This window comes from Homarus americanus, unplaced genomic scaffold (genome assembly GCF_018991925.1).
Source record: "Homarus americanus isolate GMGI-L3 unplaced genomic scaffold, GMGI_Hamer_2.0 scaffold23578, whole genome shotgun sequence".
In the NCBI taxonomy this organism is placed as follows: Eukaryota; Metazoa; Arthropoda; class Malacostraca; order Decapoda; family Nephropidae; genus Homarus; species Homarus americanus.
This window is the reverse complement of record NW_024733231.1, coordinates 6,649,933-6,669,564: the sequence shown is the minus strand read 5'-3', so window position 1 is coordinate 6,669,564 and position 19,632 is coordinate 6,649,933. Positions and strand designations below refer to the sequence as shown.

Here is a 19,632-nt window from a genome sequence, read left to right as displayed (position 1 = left end):
GAACTGTTAAGTACTGTCAGTGAACACCTTATTTGCTGCAAACTGAAACTTTCGTACATTGTTGGGTATGATGTCTGTGTATGTTCCAGTTTTGTTTTATGGTAAGGAGTTAACAAGACAGTTTTAGTGGGGGGACATTATTATATACTTTCTCTTGTAGTGAGGTGAAGTAAATTTGCTTGTAGGCTCCAGCGATAAACAGCGTATAATTATCCACCTGTTAGAGGACAGTGTCTGACCTTACAGTATTATGATCAGTGTGTTGCAGATGTCTCCTGATTTACTTAACATAAGCTTGTATTGTGATGATGGTTCCTGGAGTTTCTTGTAATTGTAGTTGTTGAGTTGACTTTTATCATGAAGCAATTTAAGGTAAAGTCTATCACATTGAAGATCACTGTCAACCTTGTGTGGTCATAGTTAGGAGTCTTATGTGTTGTGAATGTGTTGAACTGTAGCCTTGATGGTAATGGTTTTAGCACTACTGACTCATGAGACAGAAGCTCAGTCCCCTTGTTAGGTAGTGTTGAAGGGGCGTTGGTCTCTAATGTTGGACCCTCTGTTGTGTCAAGAGTCCATCAAGTCAAGATCCTGTTATATTTAGGCCCTGTTATGCCAAGGCTCCTGATTAACAACCTTTCATGCCTGGGCAGTGCTCCCTTACTAAACTCTTGAGAGACTGATTGAAGGATGTTAGTGTCTATTAAATGTTACCTTTAACTAGATGTAATGGTGTTTCTCAGTCCCAGTATAATATAAAGACTGTTATTGTATGTAATGGTTTATTGTAAGGATGTTGTGTCATACCTCAATTCAATCATTGACATAATGTTTTGAGTGAAAAAGTTTTATTGTGAAAATAATACTTGTAAATCAGCACTCTCATGTCCACAAATGTCACATCCCAGGCCCACTTTCAAGGCTAGGTAATGTACTCTTTGGATAATTTTACACTTGAGTTGAAAATTTTAGCCACCTTGTACACCTTCTTGCTTATTCTCTGCCTCTAGTTAGCTTGGCCTATTTGTGCTGACCTGCGCCTAGTTCCCTGCTTGCCTAATGCTTTATATTGATTCACCCACCTGACAGATTGAATGAACATATTGTACATATCGTTGTGAGATGGCCGTGGTAGACAAGCCTTCAGGCCATCCTCTCATCATCTTAACTGTTTTAATTTCTTCACATCTTCTCATGATCTCTCTGAATCTGTCTATTTATGTAGACAATCATTCTTCTCTCCTCCCTCAGTCTACTCACACTCACACATATCTCTTACCACAGTCCTTCCACATCTTCCTATCACCTTTGTGTGTGATTATTTTACCCTTTCCTTTATTGATTCCTCTTGACATCAGTACTGCCCTCATATTCTTTGACAGTTTTACTGAGTCCAGGCTTCTTCTGGCATTGCTAACTGTTACTGCTTGCTTTGTCCATACAGTGGCATCCAAGGCTACTGCTTTTAAACAGTTTTACTCATATTAGAAATGTGATCTACTCGGCTTTTGCAGCTGTATGGATTGCTTCCAATACTGCCTCTTGCAAACTGATCTGAACAGTGAATAGTGCTATTTATGATCTACTCTGAACAGTGCCTGGTATGAACTGCTCCAAAGTGTCTGTTGTGTATAGTGTCTTGTAGGAACTGCTATAAACAGTACCACGTATGAATTGCTGTGAACAGTTCCTCGTACGTACTGCTTCAAACAGTACCTCCTACTAACTGCTCAGAACAGTGCCTGATATAGAGGACTATTCAATGTTACCTTTTAGTACATGCAGTCGTGATCTGCAAATGCCCTCTGGCTCTTAATGATATCTCCTGCTAATAGAATTAAAACTAAGCACTGTTGCCAGTATCTTTGACCTCCAAACACCACCCATTGACCTCTTTGTTTGTCCTGTTAAAGTGAAGCAGTGGAATAATTACGTCCCCTCAAAATTCATCCTTTTATTTTATGTCTGTCTTAAAGATGAAATAAATAAATCAACCACATTTTGTCCTGGGTCCAGATTTTCAGGGGTTCGTACATAAAATTTTTGCTCTGACTGAGGATATGAGAATACACTTAAACTTACTATTTTAGCCTCCTATATACACTGTAATTGTCATCCGGAATATTGTTAATGCTGTAACTGAGATGCTGCTGATGTTAATGCTGTATTACACTGAGTTGCTGCCAATGTTAATGCAGTAATACATGGAGATGCTGCATTACACTGAGGTACTGTGTTCTCGTGTCCCTGCTCAGGAGGAAAACATAATAAACAAAGTGTTGAGAATCTGTCGCATTTCTGTAGGTAACTTTAAATATTTCCGTCCATCGTTTGTGTCCTGTCCTTATTGTCAATACTACTCGCATATTGTTTTTTGTTGTTGTTTTGTTTATGGGTAACAACTTTGTAATGAAGTAATAGATCTCCTGTATTGCTGTTAGTGAGAGATTTGGTAGATTATAAACAGTATTATTTTTAGTGTTGTATCCTTCAATATGGCAGCATACTGTATTACCAAGATAGCTCATACTTATATATGTAAATAAAATACAGTGCTGTGTGAAAAATAATATTAAAATCCCTTCTTTAAAGGTATTATTAGTTGTATAAGAAATAATACGTTGAGCTGTTACCAGGCATTGAAGGTTTAAACATAACATAGTAAGGTCAACACAATGCTTTCCTTTCAGAGTTTTTGGCCACTTTGAGATGCCTTTGTTCCTAGAGCTGTGTAAGAGCGTCCAGACCATTCACCTCTACAAAGGGCAGACACTGTTTTGCATTGGTTAGTTGTGTAACATTGTTGTCGAGATACATTCATCGTCCGTTCTGAGCAATGTTGTAGAAGCACACCCAACCATCTTTATTTATGCTTGTACAGTATTGGATATTGTGTGGGTTATGTATCTGTGATGTAGTAAGGGAAGGGGGTTTTGGTAGTGCATTTGCCTCCCTGGGTCAGATGAGAGAAGGGGGACAGTGTGATTATATTTTTAATACAGTATATTGTTTGTAAAGGCATTTGATAAGCTTTAGGAAATAGCTAAATTAGTGTGACTGAGACATGATTCATGAGACACATTCTTGTATGTGTCAACAGGCCAGAACGATGAGAATATCTTCATAATTCAGTCTGGGCGGCTTAAAGTGTTTGTGACGGAGCCCGACGGCACTACTCTGGCCCTCAAGGAAGTACTGCCGGGGGAGTCCATCATCTCTCTCTTGTCCTTCTGTGACAACCTGACCGGCCACCCTCAGCCATACAAGACGGTGGAGGCCAGAGCCGAGGAGGATTCCATCGTCATGAAGTTTCCCGTCAAAGCGTTCGAGGAGACCTTTAGGAAGTACCCGGACATGTTTGTTCGGGTGGTGCAGATTATTATGGTGCGGTTGATGCGAGTTACCTTCATGGCGTTGCACCAGTATCTGGGACTATCTTCTGAACTCATAAACAAGGTGAGTGTCGTCTGGCCAGAGTTTTTACTATTCATTGATATTTTATTTAGATAGTTGGACCTTCAGCTAACCTGGACCCTCCCCACTCCCCGTCCAATTAGTCCATACGACCGAGGGTTCACTTATAGGAAAATGATAGTAATTTAGATAGTTATGAACTAAAAAAAAATCAAAGTAAAGTATTGAAAAATATTCCGAGGCAACTGTACTGTACTGTACTATTATTGAGACTTACGATGTTTCGTATTCATAGAGATTGATAAACAAATTTGTGCAGGTACCGAGGAGAGGGAGTGGCAGCAACATGGCCCCTACACTCTCCTCCCCTGGCAAGGTGAAACGAGATAGCGGGTCCACTCCTGATGGTGAGGGTGAGGAGGAGATGGAACAGAGAGGCCCGGAGACGCCCGTCAGGCAGAACAGTGTGAAAAAGATCGTCTTAGTGGATCCAAAGGAGGAAAAGGATGAGAACTCTCTTAGAATTGCAACAGAAAAGTTCCAGGCCTTACTGCACTTGGAGTCTGATGAAATCTTACAAGGTGCTGTGGCAGTTAGAGATGTCCCGTCGGGCTCCTTTTTGATGAAGCAGGACTCTATGAAGGAGGCAGCATTAGTTTACATCCTCTCTGGTACACTGACGGTGTCACAGTACTCATCTGAGAGTGCCGGAGATATTCAGCTCTTCACTGCTCACCCTGGAGACCTTGTTGGAGGCCTGGCAGTGTTGTCTGGAGATCCCTCATTTTTCAGTGTCAGGGCAAAACATACTGCACGTGTGGCGACCATCACCAAGGAAACTTTTTACGCGTAAGTACCTCTACTGCTAGCTATATCTTGTATAGTACCGTGCTCACTTTTAGGGAGCTGTTGATGACTTTATAGCTTTATATAATTTACTCCTCATAGTTATGAAAATTTTCTGCCCTATCTTCAGCTGTTACCCTAGACTGATGCCAAGTTGACCTAACTAGAAATCCTGTGATTAAAAATTCTGTGTACTGTATACCTGTAGTAATTAACAATAGTTATTAACTTCGTTTTTCTTGCACCAAATATTAGAAATGGTCAAAGTACGATATTGTACAGTATGTAAATGGTGGAAGTGGACACCATCTCCAATATTTACTGTAAGTAGAACACATACAGTATATACAGTAACAATGAAGGTACAGTACATGCAACAAGGAACAACTACATTATTAATTATTGTTAGGTTTTTGTGAGGGCACTGTACAGAGTTACTTAAGGGTTACCGTGTGGGTAATGTAGATGTGTTTATTTTATATTTTATTGCACTTGACAGAATCATCAAGGAAACACCAGAAGTTGTGTTACACGTAGCCAACACCGTCATCCGCCGCATGTCCCCCTTTGTCAGGCAGATTGACTTTGCCCTTGACTGGGAGCACCTGGAGGCTGGACGAGCACTCTACAAGTGAGTGTCCAGTTCAGTAGTTAGCTCTTGTGATATTTAAGAATGTGTTATGATAGTATCTTAGCTTGGGATATGTGTACTAAAATGATTAACTATTGAGGTGTGATGATTAAAATATCTGTGTAACTTAGAGGAGATTATCCTAATTGATTGAGGTGATGGCAGGAATATAAAACAATTAAAAGAATGTCACAACAAAAATAATAATGTTATGTAATTCTTCAAGTATATTAATATTACAAAGTTTCTGATTTTCTATACAGTATTAACTTAAAATTTTTTGTGAGATACTGTACTGGAACAGATGGTTGAAGGAGATAACAAGTCATTCATTTATACTTGTATTTATAATTTACAGACAAGGACAGCCAACAGATTCAACCTTCATAGTCCTCAGCGGCAGACTACGTTCTGTGATCACACACACGGACGGCAGGAAAGAAGTGGTGGCAGAGTATGGCAAGGGCGATCTTGTTGGTATTGTAAGTAACATTATTTAAGTGTTTTCATTCTTCATATGTACTTTTTTACTAATGCTAAATCACACTGAATGTTTCTCAAGTGCTTCACGAATGCATAGTGATCGTGACATTGACACTACAGTATTTTGTTTTTTATATGTCATGAGAAAGTTACTTTGTGTTTTTATGTTGGTGATTAGAAAGTTTTACAAACTTACTAATAATCTTAATTGGGTGAGTAGAGAGCTTGGCATAAAATGATTTTTTGGGAAGGACATTTTGCATGTGGGTGAGGCTGGGTTATGTCAATTGAGATTTTGAAAGTTAATACAACCTGATATTGCTAAACTGAGTTTGTATAAAACCTGTGTAACAGCTGATATGTACTGTTCTGTATCTGACCTATGATGAATATCAAATTTCTGTGTTTTGGCTTTAATGACTTTTTCACACTGTACAGTATTGCCCCGCTTTACGCGGTTTCACTTTCCGCGATTTCTCATTTACGCGGTGCCTCGCCAGAACCGAACTTTCACTTTCCGCGGTGCATCTATTCATATACGCGGGAAGCGGCGCGGGCAGGATGCGCACAAGGTCGCCCAGTCATCAAAACATTACCGAGTTCTTCACCCGCCACCCACCACAGCCAGCCTAAGTCAGTGATAGTGATAGTGAGGATATGGACTTATATGGACTTTGAGGGATTTGACAAAGAGGCCCTGCAAGCCTATGTGGTGGATAGATACAATTGATACAAGTGATACAGGTGAGGGCCAATAATCTGCCCTCTGCCTCGGAACCAACCCCCCATCCCTGTGTGCCCAGCCATCTTTTCTACTAATGTAAGTGTTAAAAAAACTAATATTATTGATATTTCTCTTAATTAGTAATTGTGTGTGCATACCATCATAAAATTAAGATGTAATTTTTACTACAACGTAGGTATTGTGTGTGAAAAAGTGGAGTTTGGGGGTCGGGCCAGTCTCTATTGGAATTAATCCCATATGTTCTGTTGTTCACTTTACGTGGTTTTCACTTTCCGCGGTACCCCATGGGTTCAATTGACCGCATAAATTGGGGTACTACTGTATTTAATTTAGAATAAATAACATTGACCAAATTATTTGTGCCTAAAGTAATGTGTTAATCCTGCACAGGTGGAGCTGTTAACACAGACGGACCGTAGCACGACGGTGATGGCTGTACGAGACTCTGAATTGGCCAAGCTTCCAGAGGGCCTCTTTAACATCATCAAGCTCAAGTACCCAGTTGTGATGACCAGACTGATCAAGCTACTTGGACAACGGCTGCTGGGTCAGTACCTTAGTGGTGTTTATCACTGTGTGTTGAGGTAGAAGACCCAAGGAAGGTTTGAAGAGGCTAAATCCTATGGAATGGCTGATGAATGGTCAGTTGGGTTCCAGTTGTTGTGGGCTAAACCTAACCTAGTCATTAGGATTGGGGCCCAGTGTGTGGGCCCCAATTACAATAGGCCTCTCTCCTCATGGTTAAGACATATTAACTATGGGGCTGATTTAACCATAAACTAGAATAAGTGCAGTAAACTCAGAGGACAAGTCATCTGTATGTCCTCTGTGGTCTAAGAGGCAACTGAAAATTTAGAAGAGTTTAAGGATGTGTGACCTGTAAATTATCCCAGACAAATAATTTAGATTAGGTTGTAAGAAATATGTCTCGGATGCAGAGTGTGTGTGTAAGATCAGATCATGAATCGTCCTGTAAATTTTAACTGTTGATTATTTCAGGTTCTTGGAAATCAACAACCTCTCGTGTGCCGTTGGGTCTGAACATTGAACAGCGGCCGTCACAGAGTAATTACTCCACGGTAGCCATCGTTCCCGTGTCTGAGGACGTTCCCATCTCCCAGTTCACCCTTGAGTTATATCACTCTCTCCTCTCTATTGGTAAGTGAGGTTTTGTTGAAAGTGTCATAATATTTATTGGTTTATATTATAAGTATCCTATCAATTTTCCATACTAGGGCTGATGGGAATACAGTTTGTTTGTGTACTCTCCATACATAATGTTGGTTATATCCTTGGCAGGTCCAGCTCTGAGACTCACCTCTGAGTATGTGGTGCGCTCCTTGGGCACCAGTATATGGGAGTCTGCTAATGAGTATCAGCTCATATCTTGGCTGGGGCACATTGAGGACCAGCACCGGGTCACTCTCTACCAGTGTGACTCCTCCCTCACTGTGTGGGCGCAGCGGTGTATACGCCAGGCTGATGTCATACTAACTGTCGGGTTAGCAGATGCCGAACCTCAGATGGGAAAGGTCTGTGTGTACTTAGATGTGATCAACAGTCTCTCTAATCATTTACTCTCACTCTTACCTGCAGTAATAGATGTGTTCTGGTATAATATATCTCATCCACAAAAAAGCCCCAAATGTCCATCTGGTTTACACCCTCTCATTTGACACAACCTAACATCACCCATCAGTTGATCTGTTCATCGTCATTATTTTATGGCTATTTTTTATGCCTACGTGAGTTAGACATAATTACTCGAAGAACAAATTTTCTGTAATTAGTTCACTCGTTCCTACATGTGTTGCAGTGTCGGGGGTGTTATTGAAGAATCTGGCAATGAACCGGCACAATGTTTTCTGCAGTTGTTTTCACACCAGGCGATAGTACTTGTAGTAAACAATCCGTTAATCATCCCAGTTTACTCTACAGCTGTTCTTGCTCCTGATGATAATAACATAACATAAATATTTTGTTATTATCCGTAACCTCTTTTAACACCGTCCTCCTGAGGTTAACAGGTGAAATAAATATGTCTCCATTTCTTACACTTATCTCCCTCTGTTTGTCTTGCTCATCTGTGTCTGGCCAGTTTATTCAATTATGATTCGTCTTATTTTCTCCTTTATCTCTTGTTTTACCAGTTACACCAGGCTACACATAGACCCTTCATACAGTATTTTGCCATAATTGTTGATACACTTTTTTGATTGAACTGAAGGGCTATTTTTTTGGCTTCTGAGTTTATCAGTACCTCTTGAGACTCAAACTAAGGAAGACATTGAGTGTGTGTGTATGTGTGTATTTTGTGTGTATGGGTATCATTGTTTGTTTTGATTTAACTTAACTGTACTTGTCGGATTTCAGATTGAAAAACACGTTGAGAAGATGGCAGTGAGGACTCAAAAGGTACTCATTCTCCTTCACCGAGAGGACGGCCCGCCACCCTCCGGCACGGTACGATGGCTCAACATGCGATCCTGGTGCCAGTCCCATCACCACATCCGGGCACACAAGAGGATGTTCCAGAAGAGAACCCCTGCCAAGATTGTGAGTTGACTTGACAGTTTTTATAGAAGAAATATGAGCTACAGTAAAGCCTCCACGTAATGTTTTCCATTAGATGGGGGTTTCATATCTAACAGACCTTTGATATAACGGACTTTCATCTCTATGTAGTTCGTTAGATGGAGGTTTCACATCTAATGAACCCTCCATATAATGGGTTCTCCTCTCCATATAGTCAGTTAAATAGAGGTTTCACTGTAATCCAAATGCAATTCAGTGAAGCTACTCTTACGGTGAGATTTATGATACAGTGAAATATACAGTAAGCAAATACCTGTACATGTTTAAGTACAGAAATTATGCATGATACTGTACTGTGAATATAAGTTAAATAAAGTACAGTATCAGTAAAACCAACCATAAAGTACAGCATGATATTATGTGTAAAGCTGGCAGAGTAAGGCTCACTAGTTTGTTGGTTGCACTGTGGCTCACAAAATTGCCCACAGTTTTCAAACTATGTAAAATACAGTTCAGGATAGATTTGCCAGGACTACTGGTTACAAAAATTGTGAATTGTATCATATTGAAATTTATCTAAAATGCTGGTTATTGAACTATTATGGTCACTAAAATGTCAGATAAATGAGAGTTTGCTGTATGTTATATTTTGACTTGCCCTGTACTGTATAAGGATAATTTAGAGTTATATTCACTTTGTTCATATTTCTCTTCCTCCCACAGATTGAATATTACACAGAGAAGGTGTTCACTGTTCAGCCCAACGTTCACAGTGACTTCTCTCGTCTGGCCCGGGTGTTGACGGGCACCACCGTGGGTCTTGTGCTGGGTGGTGGTGGGGCAAGAGGAGCAGCTCACATTGGCATGATAAAGGCCATCAAGGTTAGTCATGTCCCTAACTCTCTTGTCTATCACTTGAGAGTAGATACAGTAGTCTATTATTTTATTTAAATCTGGGAAACGTGTTGTATCCATCATTACATGTAAGTGGTGAGTCCTTAGCATTGGATCATTGGGTTTGCTTGAGCTGTTTTTCAGACTTTTATTCAGTTATCAGGTTTAATGTGTTCAAAGCTGTTTAGTCTAGTTTTATACTTCTCGATTTACACGAGGGTTACGTTCTTGAAGAGGTCGTGTAAATCAAATTTTGTGCCAAAAAAAAAAAGTGAGTGAGAGAGGCATCTGAGGCAAGATGGGAGTGTGCATCAGCCCCGTTTATACAACCCTTCTTTACACCACTTGTACACTCAGGCAAATCACACTTATGTACAACTTATTCCATACACCTTCTGCTCCAGGGTTAAGGACAACCTTGACTTCTTAGGCATTTTCTGCACCTCCAGGGGTAGAAGGACACTTGGGAGCCATGATAAATACGTAGAAAATCTGCGAGGTAGCACAGCCGCACGTGTGGGGTGCACACGTAGAGTGAGCGTGAAGGACTGAGCGAACAGCGAAGCGAGAGACGTCTGGCGGCCGCTCCGTGAACTATGCGTGTTATTGTGAACGAATCGTGTAAATTAAATATTTTTTTGGATTTTGGACCTCGTGTTAATTCGAAAACGGGCAAAAAAACACGCGCAAAGCGAGAGGTACCTGTACTTTCCATTTCGGGAAAATTTTTGAGCATAATCCATTGTTTCTTGACCACATGGATTAATGTACAAGGTAATTTAATATAGAAGCAGTAGGTGTTTCGCTCTTAAGGTCCAATGCATCTGAATATTTTTTCTCCAGAGAATACTGTGTTTTTCTTTGTATAGTATCGGGGGATTTTTTCATCACCTTCTCTTTCACATGGAGGGAAGGTCCTCTTGCCATCAGTATTAGGTGTTGTTGCGTGTCCTAGACTTTCAAAGGAAGCTATTGTGTTATTAAGAGCATTTTATTTTGATCTTTCCAGGAGGTGGGCATCCCCATAGACATGGTGGCAGGAGTAAGTATAGGAGCATTTATTGGTGCTCTCTACTGCCTGGAGAAGGATACTACCAGAGTCACCCAGAAGGCTCGTGAGTGGAGTATGGTGAGTTGAACCACATCTATATAGGGTTTTTTAGCCAGATGATTACTAACACTTTATTATTTGTATTTTATTTTTTCAAATAACATATAAAGAACATTTTGATAATTACTTAGTTTTACTTTTTGGTTCTTTAGATTTTGCATTTGTAAAAATCATGTTTCTTTTAGGGCGCTATATATATATTTTTGTTTTTCAGCACAATAAAAGTTTAATATCTTTAACTTGTAACTCTTAATTTATTCCAGATTTTGTAACTTTTTCTGGTAATTAATATATTACAGTTGTTATTTCAGGGACTTTCTTTGAGTTATTAAACCAACATAAATGAAGACTGTACATAACTTTAAATACTTCTTGTTTCATCTTTGTTAATTAACGATGTACCACTTGTGTATGTGGTCCCTTCTCTGCTGAATAAATTTGTCCGGCATTAATCAAAATATTAAAAGTGGCATCCCATAGTGAAGGGATTAATGCAACTCATTTCCCATCATGACAAGGTTGTTGGTGCTCTATACCAAGTCAAATTAATCCATTATATTTGTGCCATTACAGAAAATGACAAGCATATGGCGGATGGCCCTGGATCTGACGTATCCAGAAGTGTCCATGTTCTCGGGTGCTGGCTTCAACAAGCTGATCCACGACGCGCTCGGAGACACAAACATAGAGGACCTCTGGCTTCCTTACTTCACCCTCACCACGGACATCACCGACTCAGCCGCCCGTATTCACACTCACGGTAATACACATCTTAACTATATTATTACCAACAGTTTTCATCATAATGTTTTAATTCTTTTTCTATATTAAACAATAATTATAACCCATTAAATGAAATACCAGAGATAATTGTGGGGATGTTTTATAAAGGTAATTAGAGAATTTTTTTTTTAGTTTACCATAAAAGGAATGTAGAAAATGGCATAGTTGGGGAGTAACTATAAACACACCTTACTCTCAGTCTAAAGCCATAAGTTGAAAATATGTGTTTTATCTCTGCCTCTGGTATCTCATTCTACAATACATATCCTTAAGATGTTATAGAGGCAGTGCTTGTCATGTCATGCTGGTGAAAGTAGGCTTTAAGTTTATATTTTGTTTAATTATAAGTTACTTCTAGATTTATGTTCCAGATTGTTGATTTAAAACTCCTAATACCATGATACAGTGTCTCTGTTATCCAGAATAAATGTCCTCGGTTGTCAAACTTTTGTGTTACTATTATATATTATCTGTTTAACCATTCTGTTACTAAATAATAACTGTTAACTACCCAGTACCTGTATCTACTGTGTGTGTTCTCTACTAATAGTAGATAAGTTTCCCGGCATACCATGTGATCCCCGCCTGCCTCCCAGCTTGGTGTATAATACGTTAATGTTATACTTTTGTGTTTGTCTCATTTTTATGTTTTATGAGTTGTTTAATTCATTGAGGGAGTTGGTGGCTATCAGGTGGAACTTGACTGGTTCATTACACAAGGTGGAGGCAACATATAAGGTAGATAATAACAGTTACGTCTGTTTTGGGAGTAACGGCTTAATGTGGAGGAGGAGCAGAATATTCATGTTGTATATTTGAGGTGTGAGAAGTAAGCTGCTTCTTGTATGTGATCTAGTGAGCTGTTGCCCACTGTTACATGAGGTGAATGTGTAATTGTGTACAGTATTGAATGGTAAAATATAAAGAGGGAAAATTCTTATAATATTTTATCAAAGTGTGTTATAGGGGCGACTGGTCAGATAGGCTTCATTAATAATAGCATCAGTCTAATCTGACCATTATGATTGAGACTCTTGTAATGATTAGGTAGCTTGGGGCTGTTGGACCAGCAGGTGGTAGGGTGGCCGGATGGAGTCACCCGGGAAATCACTAATGTAATGGCTGTCTAAAAGGGTCATGTTACCCTCTGTTTTGGTTGAAATAGGGTGAAGGTAAGAGATCCAAATATGTTTTTGTATCCCCACAAATTTCCCATAGATTTAGGGGCAAGAGAGGGCTATACAGAGTTACCACAGAAATATTTCCCCACAGTAACATGAGAAAGGCTTAGCAGATCGTAATGTAATTTTATCCTAATATTTGACTAAGGTATTAGGTACCTTTTACATCTATATATCCTGATCTTCATTTGTTTTTATGATAGGGCCATCCCCTGGGCCTATTGATAATGTAGGAGGGAATCTCAGTATCCAGAGAAAACTTGCAATGTTTAGTGGGATTATTCTGGATAGCATCATTGTCACATCCAACCACAGTGGAAATCGAACCTCGGTTGCATCGGTGACAATCGAGCCTATTATACCGTTTGGTGACAAAATTTAAGTGTTGGAGAAAAAGTAGGTATAGCTTTCACAAGCTGGGGGATGGTTGTTGGGAATGGATGGGGTTGATGTGAAGTTGATTAACCTGGAAAGGAATAGAGTGAAAATAATTGATGGTGTACTGAGGCAGTTTAAAGTTGTGTGTGAGTTGTATTGTGTTTGGGTTATCAGACTGATGGATTCAACTGTCGAATATGTTTTAAGATTTTATCAGCATTTAGTATGATTATTAATCTATTGTGGCCATTTACACTTTAATTAAATACTTCATGTTCATTAAGGTGGACACTTCTCTGTCATTTAAATGCCTTAACTCTTCTCGCATGGAATGATTATGTATTTATTTACTGTCATTTTTTGTAAGTAAAGCCATAGACCCTTGATTAGTGCCATTTAAAACTTTATAACTGTACATAAAGCTTGTCATAATTTATGTAAAAAATTTCTGCTAAGCTTGTTTTTGAGTCTTGTTAGTAAGAGTTCTTCAGCAAGTTCTCAAAATCTTATTGTTTTAGAAAGTCATATTGGGTTTACCAAGTGTTGGATATTGTTAGTTTTGTGTTGGTTTTAATTTTCAGAAAGCCATTCAAGTTTGAAGTATTTTTCTACAAATGATAAACTATGATTGTAAGAGTTTGTTACATTATTGAGAGATGAAACAGTCCATTAAAACATTAAGAGATATTAAAGACTTAGTAGAGTGTTATAACATTTCATAATACTGTACAAAGTTTATATACCCGGTATAAAAAAGAAATCACAGTTGGTAAAGTTGCAAGTAGATTATTAGAGTAACTTTGTACTTTGTTTTGAGTGCATCGGTCAGTGCATGATTTATGATTGTACTCACAATTTGAGAAATTCTTGTCCTCCGGGGTATGAACTCGTTATGAGAACTGAATTTTACGGTTAGATGACGAATACATTTCGGTGCCACCCTGAGACCTTGTTTACAGTTGACCTCCACCTCCCTATAGCTTCTGATGTTGTGCACCTCAATAAAACCCTCTTGTATAATTACTGAATTACAAGATAAATAAGTCTTTAAATGTTTTATTATGGTATACTTCAAGACATTTCATATACTACAGTACAATAAGTTTCAGGATGTGACACAGTCTGGGAGGACTTAAGATTTTCAGTAATTAGTCTATATTTACAAATTCTTGTACTCTGCAATCAAAGAAGAATTTACGTGTCATGCATACATTCCCCGTCAAAATATAAGACATTCCATGAGCTGTGAACATTGTATAATATTACCAGAGAAATTTTTGTGTCTGTCCTGCATATTTTAGGTTTTTCTCATGGTATATTTTGTCATTGATTTTTAACATATGGGAGGGACATCATTTTACAGCATCACTGTTAGGTTTTTTTTATTCAATTACTTTGAGTGAGGGAACAAGTCACCTGCTCAAGGCTTAACATATCTCCTTCCCTTTGCTAGTCTTAGGGTGTAGGGCTCATATCCCACCTATTGGTTTTCACCAAGCAGTCAAGTGGTTACAGTGACGAGGGCACCCCTAGCCCACCCAGCTGTGGATAGGTATCTAATGTAGTTCAGGAAGTGAAGGTGGTCGAGTACAGTGCCCGGCCATACTGTCTCCTTATGCTCAGAAAAGAAGGCTTAGTCTTCATTGTACTGTATCCACACTGCCCCTAAGGGAACCAGTTTCCACCAAGAAGAAAGAGCAGATATCAAAACTGATGTGTTTGAATGTACATGTTAACACTCAGCTTAATAAGAAAAAGAGTAATTGAAGCTCTGATGAGTAAAAGTAATCCTTTCAAATCGACAGTGTGAGAGGTAATGAGATTTAAATACAAGAGTAGTACAGTAAAACATAAGTGGAGAGGATTTGGGGTAAAATTTGGAGTTCTATACGAAGAATTATTGGTTTATGTGGAAATACGACAGGAGGTGATAAAGGGTTAGTTGTACATTTATGCAGTATAATTGGGGGCCATTGTTGTGATTGTGTGTGTATGTGATGAAGGAAAACTTGCCTTATTTAACCTCCTCATTGGGATTATTGTTTAAGAGACCTTAGTAATGAGAGAAAATTGTATTCTACTGAAGTGAAATTTCCAAGATAAATGTCTCAACACACACACATACACACACACTTATACACTATACATAAAATAAAATAATTCTATCTTAGCTTAAGAGTAAATAAGCATGAAATGGTATTAATCACGTAAAAAAGCAATTACATATATTCTGAACACATTACCCTTGTAAACTAAATGGACAAATACTTGTTTGCCCATGAAATCTTCTCAGAAGGGTACACAGTGTAAATATGTATATGTTTATACTAACTGGTTGTGTATTAACATCAAAATGGTTTGGGATGTGCCACTGCTTTTATCTTGCAGCCGAGCTTCTGGAGGTTACCATTATTAAGCAATTGTACTGTACAGCATGGTCAAATTTATTGGAATGCTAAAAAACAGTGGGTATTAATCAGTGTTTGCCCAACTGTGGTGTAATTTATACTGAGAAATTAATACTTGGTTTGCTTTTGTGTGGGTTGAATCCATTGTAACTACTGTCTGGCTTATTGTTTCTGCTGTGACGTATGATTAATGTGTTTTCCCTCTTTTTGCTTTACTGATGATAAAATAAGTGGTACCCTGTGTGACTATGTTGAAAATATTGGTTCTTGTTGAACGCTTGTCAGACATACAGTACTTACTTACATGAGCAGAGGAGTTTAGATGTGTTCTAAACAAAGACGGTGCGTGTATATCCGGAACCTCATGTGATTATGTCACACTAGGGGGTACTAAAGGGAACAGGCCAGTGGCTGTGTAATATATATTGAGACCTTTGTTAAGTACAGTATTGTACCCACTGTGGTCGTTGTGCAGCATAATGCTTAGTGATGCATGTATATATTTAACCAGTATCATGTGCTTCCTGCGGGGTTGTGCTCAGTGTGGTGACCAAATCCGCATTTGCCCATAAACAGCTTGTACGTGTATATATGGTAGCTAGTGTCTCATTATTTGTCACTCCTCCTAATGGAAGAAATTATTTCGTCAGTGTGGGTGATAGAGTGAATGTGAGTGGTTGGTTAGTGAGAAAAATGCCTTAAAGATTCTGAGGGAAATTGCTGGAAAAAGTAATGTTGGTAAACTTTATCCATGGGGCCAGCAGCTGAGTACAACTGGTGTAAGGTGACCCGAATGGATTTTTTTTTTAATTTGTAAAAGCTACTGCCAATAAAACCACCTTATGAATAGTTTAAGATGAGGGTTATAGTTATTGGTTTTGTGAAGAGTAAGGATGGCAACAAGGGCAGGAGGGTCCACCTTGAAAGAGTCATTTACCAAAAATATGAAGAATTCAAAATGAAACTATAATTAAAGTACTTAGATACATGAAGGTTCAAGTTAATTATATTTGTTTTCATCGTGGGTGGCAGACACGGGTATTCAACTTATTACTTTGATAAATTGAAAGATTCAACACAAGTAATTATCTTTTAAATGTGGGAAATATTTAGTGGGAATATAGGGGGACCATCATCATGGCTAAAGTGTTAGTATCTTGATGAAGACTTGGGTACAGTACAACCTCTAGTCAGACTCTGTCATTGTGAGAAAATAGGTTTGTTTACTGTATTGATAAATGTTTGGTAGTCAGCAGCCCCAAGGAATGCCAGACTGTGTCCACAAAGGAGAGAGAAAACAAGTGGGAAAATGTGTTTAAAGATTGAACTAAGAGGGATGAGATAAACTTGGTTAGGCTAGATAAAGAGTACAGTACTGCATTGTACAGTACAGTATAGAGAAAGTGTAATCTCAGTGGCACACAGTAGCCTCACAAGTGTGTGGCTGACCACTAGATAGGTGTGTGTGTGTGTGTGTGTGAGAGGACCAACAGGTGACAAGTTCAGTTTAAGGTAGGACAGTAATTTAGTCAAGGGAGTTCAGTGATCAACATTTTTTGTCTGTAGGATACAGTACTGTACAGTCTGGGAGTTTAATGAATAATGACTCTTCACAGAAAGTAATTAGTAAATTGATGATACATAGATTACATATACTGTATATAATGTATACATTTGCATTACAGTATATATATATATAGATATATTCTTACAAATTAATTAATTTTTTTAATTAAGGCCTTCAGGAAAGCATGTAGAAGATTGTCTGAGGAGTATCTTGGGTTTTCTTATGTTAAGTTGAAATAATTTAATCATTTCCCCACGTGATGATGGTAGAACTTTTTTACACATGTACAGTGTTACAGTGTAAATTTTTGCATAGTTTTCTAACACTATGAATAGAGATTTAAAGGCAGCTTAAGAAGTATTAGTACAGTAATGTGTTTAGCTTTTAAGATCCTATATTAAACATTATTGATTTATTTTTAAATTTTTTGACGTAATATTGTGTGGGTAGTATAAACAGATGCATGTCGACGTGTCTTAGTATGTGTAAGTGACGTTACATTGCATTGTCCAGATTCTCAAAGATTCACACCTAATTTGGCTTCTTTTCATTAGGGGTGATGTGCAGTATGTAGTAATGATAGTCTCGCTGCAGTCTTGGTACTATTTAGGTCAATATCTCTGTGCTGTAACCTAAGTGAGCCAGTCACGTTAGTTCTCACGTTTCAGGGTACGAGTAAAACCTAACGTACCAATCTTTGAGAATCCGCGACCAGTCCTGTTTTGTTGCTGTAGAGTTTATGAAGACGGCCCTTCATTATCATTAACGTGTGTTAAGATAAGTAAATTCATTGACTTAGGTTAAAGAATGACTTAGGTTAAAGAATATTCTTATCTGTTGTCAGTTAATATTAAACCTATAGATGGGGGAAGATGACATTTAACTCAGGGTGAATGATAATTTTCTTTTGTTTGCTTATGAGTCTCGTATAAGTGCAGTTGACAGTGAAACCTTGATCTAATGGACTTCGATCTAACGGATATACTGTAGTCCGACAGATGGGGGTTACACTGCTATTTTAATTTCACTAGCAATATTTCTTAAGGAGAGTTTGATGTGCAAATTCCTCTTAATGATGTGCTTCTGACTGGCTTTTTGCAAGTAAGATACTGTAGGTCGTCTTCATGTGAAACCAGTATTAAGCATGAGTGGGTATTGCAGGAAGTACTTGGCGGTACGTGCGGGCATCCATGTCCCTCTCTGGGTACATGCCGCCCATCTGCGACCCTCATGATGGACACTTGCTACTTGATGGTGGATATGTCAACAACCTGCCAGGTATAGGAGTTGATGCTAAGCCTTCAGGAAATATTTGCATTTATTTTGTGATAGTAATTAAAACATTCTGGCCATAGCACTGACTGCACTAACAAAATAGTTTAAGTTAATATAATTTGCCAAAAACACTAATTTGGGTTCAAAGGAATTATATTTAAATAAAAAATCTGAGTAACATAATTTACAATTAAAGAAGTTTAATAGAAAAATGAAATCAAGCCAAAAAATATGATAGATTAGTTGTTTCAGTTATAATGAGATGACAGGGGTGGATCTATTAACTTTGTTTATATGATAATCCCTGCCTGTGTTGTCTGTAGATCCTCATCACTTATGATGATGAAAGTGCATGAATATTCAAGTCTTTTATGAGAAATAGTTTTTGTATTAGATTTTGTATTATTTGCTTTAGCAACAGTCCTACAGTACTACTCATATTAAAGGGAAGACATATTTGTCCAGTTATACAAGTATTTGTGAGGTAGGATCAAATTTTTAATTCCATAAAGCAGAGCTTGAAGCACTTTATCTATTGTTGTCATATCAAGATCAATAACTAAAGTGTTCTGAAAGCTGTGTTTTATTTCTTCAATATTAGCTTTACATTATTACTTAACATTATTTTTTGATGTTCTTAGTAATAATGTACAGTACTGTACTACCTCTGTGTGTGGCAGCTAGGTGGGGCACGGTTCACATCAAGGTCACGATACTTGTAATGAGTGAAGGTAATAGCTCTTTTGGAGCTTGTGAAATATGTTATACTGTACCATATTCCCTACCATATGTTCTCTGGTGGGTAAAACATAGTTAATAGGATTATTTATGATGTATTTTCATGACAGTTCATTGCTGAGGCACTTTTAACTCGCCTTAATAAGAGTTGTTATATCATTTTTAAGGGAAGGAGTTTGTTTAGTGAGTCTTTTGAAATTAAAGTACTGTAGTTGGAATAAAAGTTTTCACTATAAAGTATTACTCGCATACAGTAGGTCAGCTTGGATTGAGCCCAACCCATGTTCAGAATTTTGACTGTCATCTATAGCTGATAGGCCCAAAGAACATTTGAAAAGTTTTCTCACCCAAGACAAGAGGCTCAGATAGATACTGTAACATTCTCCTATTGTTAATAAGTGTGAGAAAGGTAACTACTGCAGTTTGAGGGACTTTTGCTCCAAAACTGTTGCTGCTGCCACTATCCACTGCTAGTGGGCCTGGTAGTTCCCTTGACCATTATCCAACATAATCATGAGTAGAACCCTTCACTGGAGTCTCAGTAGTTGATGTAGTAAGCTGCATTAGTTTGCTGGACTGTGGAGTCAATGACTATGAGATTAACAAGGTAGAGAGGAATGAACCTTATGCTGTTATAGCTGTC

At 38.2% G+C, this 19,632-nt stretch overlaps 1 protein-coding gene across 3 annotated transcripts in view; it reads left to right on the top strand.

Moving 5' to 3' along the window:
• Positions 1-19,632, top strand: part of LOC121869644 (patatin-like phospholipase domain-containing protein 6) — a 52,455-nt gene that overhangs the window by 9,549 nt on the left and 23,274 nt on the right. For 2 of the 3 annotated variants that reach the window (XM_042371170.1, XM_042371169.1), the window contains exons 5-16: positions 2,691-2,785; positions 3,101-3,456; positions 3,734-4,263; positions 4,760-4,891; positions 5,250-5,373; positions 6,510-6,666; positions 7,119-7,277; positions 7,419-7,651; positions 8,493-8,675; positions 9,378-9,536; positions 10,558-10,677; positions 11,233-11,419. In XM_042371170.1, the coding sequence (XP_042227104.1) occupies positions 2,691-2,785; positions 3,101-3,456; positions 3,734-4,263; positions 4,760-4,891; positions 5,250-5,373; positions 6,510-6,666; positions 7,119-7,277; positions 7,419-7,651; positions 8,493-8,675; positions 9,378-9,536; positions 10,558-10,677; positions 11,233-11,419 (2,435 nt within the window). Of the gene's footprint in view, positions 1-2,690; positions 2,786-3,100; positions 3,457-3,733; positions 4,264-4,759; positions 4,892-5,249; positions 5,374-6,509; positions 6,667-7,118; positions 7,278-7,418; positions 7,652-8,492; positions 8,676-9,377; positions 9,537-10,557; positions 10,678-11,232; positions 11,420-18,137; positions 18,255-19,632 lie in introns of all 3 variants that reach the window. The other variant, XM_042371167.1, reaches the window with a different exon arrangement.